Here is an 8,271-nt window from a genome sequence, read left to right on the forward strand (position 1 = left end):
GAAACTGAAGCTCAGAGAGAGTCAATGATGTGGTTAGGGTTACAAATTAAGGAGCAGACCCGTGGTGTGAATCCCAGACCTAAAGCCAGAACCCTACCACCATGGCTCAGGAAAGACCATCCATCTGGCCCCCCGAAATTTAAAATACAATTAAAAACAGCATACACTGGGGAAAAGGTGAGGAAAAGATTGGAAGGAGACCAAGTATTCAGTGGATGAAGAGATATAAAGTCCTAGAAAAATGTAGCAGATGAACGGAATCGCAATCATTTTAATGACGCAGAGAAAGTTACTTTTTGTGTGCGATTATTTCTAGAGCCATTTTGCAGAGATGAAAACGCCACGTCAAAACCTGGCCCCAAACCATAGGTCCTAGCCTTCTAAATTCCAGGCTCCTTTAGGGCAACCCTGTCTCCGGGGGCCACATCACGGTTCGCCACATGGGCTAACGCCAGGGTTAGGGGAAAGGGCAGATTTAAGAAGTGCGTAGTTGCTAAGGGGAGGGCAGAGAAGGGGGAAGACGACAGCGAGGCTCTCCCAATTTTGTTTGAGCACATTATGCTCAGAGCCTGCGTTTGTTTTTTTGTTTTGTCTTTTGGTCTTAAGAGCCACTGGTACTTTTCCCATTGGGTGAGGGAGAGGGGCTCCTTTCCCTTAGCTTTCCTCGCAGCCAATCGCCCAGCAGTTTCCCTTTAGTCGCTGGGGCAGTCAGCCCGATGATTGGCAGGCCCAAGTGAAGCCAATCGGAAAGCGATGAGGTGTGGTGTTGGCAAGCGGATTGCGTGAGAGCGGGCAGAGGTCGAGGGAGCGCGAGCGACCGGCGGCGGCTGGCAGCCAATGGAGAGACAAAACGGTCCCTTACATCAGGGAGGGGGCGGGTCCTGGACGCTTGGCGCGGAGGGAGTAGGGCAGGCGCTGTGGGAGGGAACGCCAGAGCGAGGCTGTGAGCTGAGCTGGTTGCGTGAGGTCTTGCGGCTCGGCTTCAGGTGTGACAGGCAGCGGCGGCCTGGCTGAGAACGAAGAAGCCAGTGCGATCCCCTGAGCTGTGAGCGCGGTCACCATGGACCGCCAGGATGAGGGGCCTCCAGCCAAGGCCCGCCGCCTGAGTAGCTCAGAGCCCACTCAGCTCGACCAGCTGCCGCCCCCGCCGCCGCCTCCGCTCCTGCGACTGCCCCTGCCTCCACCGGAGCAGCGCCCGAGGCTCCGGGAGGAAACCGAGGCAGCACAGGTGCTGGCTGACATGAGGGGGGTGGGACTGGGCCCCACTCTGCCCCCGCCGCCGCCCTATGTCATTCTGGAGGAGGGAGGGATCCGCGCATACTTCACCCTGGGTGCTGGGGGTCCCGGCTGGGAGCCAGCGATGGAGTCAGGGTACGGGGAGGCGCCCCCTCCCACGGAGAGCCTAGAAACATTCTCTCCTTCGGAGGCTTCTGGGGGAAGTCTGGAGATTGACTTTCAGGTTATGGAGCCCAGCAGTTTTGCTGGAGAGAAGGCCCTAGAAACCTGTAGCGCAGAGGAGTGGGGGTACCAGGGGTTAGCTGGTCCGAGGGGGAGGGAAGAGGCTATCATCTTAGTGGAAGATGACGACGAGGATGAAAAGGAAAGTGTGAGGAAGAGGAGGAGGAGGAGGAAGAGGAAGCAGAGGAAGGTGAAGAAGGAGAGCAAGGAGAGAAATGCCGAGAAGATAGAGTGCATCCTGCAGGCACTGGAAAACATTCAACTGGACCTGGAGGCGGTGAACATCAAAGCAGGCAAGGCCTTCCTCCGTCTGAAGCGCAAGTTCATCCAGATGCGAAGACCCTTCCTGGAGCGCAGAGACCTCATCATCCAACATATCCCAGGCTTCTGGGTCAAAGCAGTATCCTTGTCATCTGTATTCATGGGCCAAGAGCCCATGACAAAAAAGGGGGGAGGTGGGAAGGGGAGGGGAAAGAAAAAGTGTGGGGGTGGGCCCCTTTTAGAAAAATGACTAGATTTGGTTGGAGGAGGAATGGAAGGAGAGGGGCAAAACATCAGAGAAGCTGGACTAGAGGTAATGAAGGGGGGAGAGAGTCACATAGCATAAAAACTGGACTACAGATGGGAAGGAGGGGAGAAGAGAAGCATAATATTTTTAAAAAAATGAATCACAGGCAGTGAAATGGGGACGGTATTAGAGGGTCACACAGCAGAAAAATTAGACCAGAGATGGTGAAAGGAGGAGGGGAGGGGCACAGAGAAGATAAACTGACTCAGAGATGGTGAAGAGAGAGGGGAAGGGCACATAACAGAAAAATTGCCCAGAAAGGGTGCCTAAGTCACACATGGCTCTGCAAGGCTAGATCTCTGCTTAGATATTAGGGAGATCCCAGTCTTAGCTGGAGAGAAAGGGGCCGGAGTCCCTAAAAGGCTCAGGCGAAGGGGTACCTAGAATTGAAGATCAAGGAGTTAAATTAAGGGAAGAAGAGAGTAAGAAGAATCTCATTCACTGTTGGTGAAAAGCTTATCTCTGGGGCACATACATACGTACATGCAACACGTTAGGAACATGTGAGCTTAACTTCCTGGTGGAATTACATAGATATAGACCCTTGGCATTCTCCTATGAAGTATCACATGATCACAGGCTGTCGGAACTCACGCACACACAGTATTATGTGGCCACAGATCCTCAGCATGCAGACACAGCATCGTGTGACTATTGGTCTTCAGCACCCAGACACAGCATCACTTGGACACAAACCCTCAGACCCAGATACACAGTATCATGTGGACACAGACATGTAACACCAAAATGACCAACATCATGTGACTACAGGCCCTAAGCAACTAGGTGTAACATCACTTGGGTATGGGCCTTTAGCTCCCAGGCACACAATGTTTCCTGAATACAAATTTTCAGCACCCAGGGACACAATGTCACAGAGACAGAGACCCTTAGCGCCCAGACATACAGCAAATATGAGCCAAGGCAAGGCAACCTAATACAGAGGTTTGACGTTGCATAAACACAGGCTCACCACATGGGAAGAAAAGTGTGGGTCATGTCCCATGGCCATTTGCTCCACACACATCTCATGAACACAGAAGAAATTCTGCTCCAGCCTCTCATTTGCTCTTCCCTGCCTGGCCTTCCCTCCCTCCTTCTCTCATTGAACAGTCACTCCTTGACCTAAACTGCTCCCTCCATCAGTTCCTCAACCACCCCAAAATTTCAATCTTGATCAACCAACGAGATGAAGACATTTTCCGCTACTTGACCAATCTGCAGGTCAGGCCAAAGATATATTTCTTACTAGGATTGGGCAAGGACTCTGGCCTTTGGAGGTGAGGGGGGCTTGGGTGGGAGGGGCCTTGGTGTGGTGGGGATTCCAATGTTAACCTGTACCCTGAGCAGGTACAGGATCTCAGACATATCTCCATGGGCTACAAGATGAAGCTGTACTTCCAGACAAACCCCTACTTCACAAACATGGTGATTGTCAAGGAGTTCCAGCGCAACCGCTCGGGTAAGAGGCAATCCTAGGGAAAATCCATACCCCACCCCCATCTGTCCTTGTCCACAGCCTTCTCCATAGCTTCCTTTTCCCCCAGGCCGGCTGGTGTCTCACTCTACCCCAATCCGCTGGCACCGGGGCCAGGAGCCCCAGGCCCGCAGGCACAGGAACCAGGACACCAACCACAGCTTCTTCAGCTGGTTCTCAAATCATAGCCTCCCAGAGGCTGACAGGATTGCTGAGGTAGGGCCCCTCCTGGCATTGCCAGAGGAAGCTATACTGGGGAATTGGGAGTAGGCCTTGTGGCTTGTACTCGTAACTCTGTTCCCCTCCCCCACTTTTCTTTCCACAGATTATCAAAAATGACCTGTGGGTTAACCCTCTGCGCTACTACATGATGGGAGAAGGGGGCTACAGGGCAAACAGAAAGAAGCAAGAAAAGGAAGAAAGGTGAGTGGGGTTGGTTGGCTGAGAGGTGCTTTGTTAGAGATGGGAGGAAGATTAGGCTAGTGTCACACAGGTTATAGAGCCAAAGGGACCTTTGAGAGAATTCGGTCCAATACATTTTGCAAGTGGGGAATGATGCCCCTAAATGGGGTGTAATTGGCTTGAGTCAGTCAGGAGCAGAAATGGGACTTTCCCCACCCTAACCTCATCCCTGGGATTCCTCATAGCCTACTGCCTCCCCAGTTACTTACTACCTTTGTGTCTGCCCTGCCTCCCACCAACCCTCAATCCCAGGCTTCTCCACAGTAAAAACAGGGACAAGTGTGAGGTAGTGATCCTGGAAGACTCTGATGACTATCATGTAATGGAAGACATTATCAGCGTGCCCTCAGACAGTGATGGTATCACCGACAATGAGACCATTCATGACATCAAGATCTCTGACTTCATGGAGACCACCGACTGCTTTGAGACTACTGACAATGAGATAACTGACATTAGCGAGAGCCTCTGTGACAGTGAGAGCCCTGACCACAATGAGACCACTGACAACGAGAGTCCTGATGACAGTGAGACCACTGATAATAATGAGAGCTCTGATGACAATGAGAACACTGACAACAGTCAGTCATCAGAGAATCCTGATGACAACAATGAGAACCCTGAAGACAACACTGATGACAATGAAGAGAATACTGATGACAATGATGAGAACCCTGATGGTGATGATGAGAACCCCAAAGGTGACAACCATGGCAGCAACGGCAACAACCAGGACAGCAGCGACAGTGACAATGAAGGAGACAATGAGGGCAGTGATGATGAAGATAATGACGGCAATGAAGGCGATAACGAAGGCAGTGATGATGATGGCAATGAAGGTGACAATGAAGGCAGTGACGATGACGACAGAGACATTGAAGATTACAAGAATAACATTGATGACCCTGACAAGGATCAAGATAACAGCAACAAACAGGATGACTATGAGGATGAGGTAGAGAACATCTCTGAAGAATCATCAGTGGAGGAAGAGGAAGAGGGCAGTGAGGAAGGTGAGCCTAGAGCCCCTCTTATTTTCCCTCCTTAGTCTTCTCAGACAGAGAAAAGCTGGCCAGGGTCAGGGTATCAAGGCATGAATACAGTCTGCTCTTGAGAAAAGAAAAAGCATTTTGTGCAACTTGTTAAACAAAGCAAGGCTAGGGAACCTTTAACTGACAAATATAACAGAACCAAAGAAACAAATATCATTTGTAGGTGGTGGGTAGATACTTGTAACAGAGCAAAAGATACATGAAAACTGAAGAGATAAGGAGAAGGTGGGTAGAAAAGGAGGACAAGTTCACACACAGGGGAAAAATGCCAAACACATTATAATTTAGCACACTCTACACCCAGCCCAGGGCTTCAGGGAACTCCCAGGCTTGTTTTGTCTTCTGAGGATCCTTCACCAGTCCTAAAAGCTGCTTCTCACAAAAAGGTCCAGTAGTCAGATATGTTGGGAACATACTGCATACATTAATATAGTCAGGTAGGGTGACATGTATATTGGTACCTTAAAGGCTCTGAAAAGTCCTACTATGAGAAACCTATTTAAATATTGTGGATCTCAGCATTTCCCTAACTTCTTGACCACAGAAGCCATTGTTCACTATTCACTGAAGCATGCATTTTAGGAAATGCTAAGAAAGGTTTGCATATGGGGTTTGAGGGAAAAGGCAGTATTTAAGGTGACTACCAGGTTTGGTCTGGCCTGGATGACTGGACTGGCAAGCAGAGGTGCCATTTCTTAGGATGGGAAATGACATGGTGGCAGGAACATGGAGTTGGAAAGGCTTGTTGGACATAAGATATAGGTAGCCCAGGCAGGTGATTGATTATATGTCTGGGAAGTCAGAAGAGGTAAATAAAGGGGTAAAGCCAGAGCAGAATCCTAGTGTTTACTATATGCCAGGCACTATTCTAAGTGATTTACTTAATGAACTCATTTAATCCTCACAGCAGCTCTTATGAGGTAGGTACTATTATAGATGAGGAAACTGAGGCTCTGAAAGGGTAGAATTAGGAAAATACCTGGGTCATGGAGCGTTCTCAGAAGGAGGGGATTGTCAGCAGTATTCAGTGCTGCTGAAAAACTAGGTAAATGAGGACTGGGATGTGTCCGTTGGATTTGGAACTAAACAGATTATCTGTGACCTTGGCAAGATTAGTTTCAATGGATTAGTGGGGTCAGAGTCAGACCACAGTGGGGTAGGGGGAGGTAATGAGCAAGGGGCAAGGCAATGGAGTCAAACCTTAGCTAGGAAGGGGACGATGGAGTGTGGGCAAGAAGATGTTTGAGCCAGACTGTGGGCAGGCTGACTTTGGAGAGGCAGGCTCCTGGGGGAGATAGAAGGAGCTGGAAGGCCAACCATTCCTGGGGGTTTTGGCCATGGGTTCTCTGGCAAATTTCCATTGAGGGCAAGGGCAAGGAAGGAGGCACTGAATAAGAGTATATTCAATCTAGACATGTATTCAGTTAGAGTAGGGAAACTGAGGGAATTGCCCCCAGATGGCATCTTTGAGAGAAGGGGAGGAAGAGTTATCTGCCCAGCTCCAGAGTGGGAGTGGGAGTGGGGGTGGGGAATTGGACTGAAGAAGACAGACTGGGGTCTGTTCGGATCAGACTACGGAGAAGAAGCGGGGGAGCTGCCTTGAAATGAACAGTAGGTTTATTCAGCTGAGGTCAGAGCTCAGGAAAACACACACATTGACACATTACATGGAGAGAAAAAGCTACTTTCAGAGATGTATCAATTTTGATAGGCCAGAGGCCTGGAGCCCACCCTGCTTTCTGCTTCCCTCCTACTCCTCCCTCACCCCCTACTTGCTTGAGTATACACACACACACACACACACACACGCACACACACGCAGATGCACACAGTGGTGTTTGTTCCAAACGGTGCTTGGCTAGTGTTCCAGGTCCCCAAAGCCCTGGCCATGGGCTCTGTTCCCCGTGAAGAGTGGTATCTTCCAGCTTCCAGAACTGTGAGAAAGTAAATTTCTGTTGTCTAGACAAATAAAAAAAGAATGACATCTACCTGCTCATCTAATCACCCTCCTTGCTTGCCTCTCTCCCCCTGTGCAGACAGCGAACAAGAAGGTGAGGAGAGTGATAATGAGGAAGGAAGTGATGAGGAGGAGGGGATTGAAGAAGACTCAGAAGGAGGGGAAGACTCTGAAGGTTCCGACATGGAGGAGGTGCTTCAGGTCCAGAACGTTTGGGCCAACCCGGGGAAGAGGGGCAAAACTGGATAAACATTTTACCTTTGCAGGGGCTGCCTCTCTGTATCCCTCTCCCCCCTCCCCATTTGCCCTCCCCCTCAGCTAGGGCCGTGCGGCCCCACATTGCACTTCTGGGGGGTGACCGACTTCGTACACGGGTTTAAAGTTTATTTTTATGGTTTAGTAATTGCAGAATTCTTATTTCGGGGGGAGGGAAAGGGGGATTTCCCCCTTCCTTTTGGCCCTCCTCCTCTGCAGGCTTCTGTGTGCTGCTACACGTATTTATTGTGATGCCTTGGTCAGGGCCCCTCTATCCCCCTCCTCGTGCTGTGTGGAGTGGACACCCTTGATCCCGAAGCGGGGAGGGCCGCTGTGGCCTTGGGGGGCTCTGCTGCCACCCTGTTCTCCCAAGCCTCTCTTTCTCTCCGTCCCTCGCCCCCTCCCCCACGCTGTGCCCGCAAGCCCGCCAGCCAGCCTTGGTGGTGTCTATGCAAGGCCGCTTGTCAATGCGGTATTCCTGTCCCCCTCCCCCAGAAGCCCCTCCTTGTTCCTTGTGAACCTGATCCTAATAAAATTCTGAGCAAATTGAAAGTGCTGCTTCCAGTCTTTTGTCCCGCTTGGCGAGCCATCCCGAGGACCAGTTTCCCTTCCACAGACCCTCAAATCGCTGTCTCTTCTACGTGCTGGGCTGCAAGATGGTGGTGTGCTTGGGGCGGGGCGGGGGGGGGGGGGGGGTGTGTGTTTAGCTTTCTAGGGGAGAACTCTGCAGGCCGCAGAGGTGTTGCGTCAGACCAATGCGGACCATCCTGGCCAATGGCAGAGCGAGGCTGAGAAAGCCCCACCCCCTACCAGTGGCTGCAGTGGACCCCCGCAGGTAGCAAACAGCTTCCCACGCCTTCCCTTCTCGCGCAGGCGCACAGAAATACCCTGCGCCCTAGAATACCCATTTGTTCAGTGATTCATCTTTTTATTTATCGTGCGTCAAACCTTTCCTCAGGCCTAGTGTGAGCTGGGCGTGAGAAGGCATTGGAATCCATTTTTCTTGTTTGCATGTAGTATTTAAAAAATGATAATCTGGGGA

The 8,271-nt window shown here is 50.9% G+C and overlaps 1 protein-coding gene across 2 annotated transcripts; it reads left to right on the forward strand.

Moving 5' to 3' along the window:
- The first annotated feature begins 902 nt into the window (after positions 1-902).
- Positions 903-7,781, forward strand: TSPYL2 (TSPY like 2). Of its 2 annotated transcripts, none has more exons than XM_041742139.1 (7): positions 903-1,858; positions 3,173-3,250; positions 3,377-3,488; positions 3,574-3,719; positions 3,829-3,926; positions 4,218-4,978; positions 7,054-7,781. In XM_041742139.1, the coding sequence occupies exons 1-7, from the start codon at positions 1,061-1,063 to the stop codon at positions 7,221-7,223; spliced, it is 2,163 nt and encodes a 720-aa protein (XP_041598073.1). In that variant the 5' UTR covers positions 903-1,060; the 3' UTR covers positions 7,224-7,781. The 2 variants fall into 2 exon arrangements, with proteins under 2 accessions (XP_041598073.1, XP_041598074.1); XM_041742140.1 differs by having other exon boundaries at positions 4,230-4,978.
- Positions 7,782-8,271: the final 490 nt, after the last annotated feature.

Source organism: Vulpes lagopus, chromosome X, assembly GCF_018345385.1.
Source record: "Vulpes lagopus strain Blue_001 chromosome X, ASM1834538v1, whole genome shotgun sequence".
NCBI lineage: Eukaryota > Metazoa > Chordata > Mammalia > Carnivora > Canidae > Vulpes > Vulpes lagopus.

Coding starts and splice junctions, on each gene's coding strand:
- TSPYL2 (XM_041742139.1), top strand. CDS start 1,061: ATGGACCGCCAGGATGAGGGGCCTCCAGCCAAGGCCCGCCGCCTGAGT. Junction 3,720..3,828: donor AGGCTGACAGGATTGCTGAG/GTAGGGCCCCTC, acceptor TTCTTTCCACAG/ATTATCAAAAATGACCTGTG. Junction 4,979..7,053: donor GGAAGAGGGCAGTGAGGAAG/GTGAGCCTAGAG, acceptor CCCCCTGTGCAG/ACAGCGAACAAGAAGGTGAG.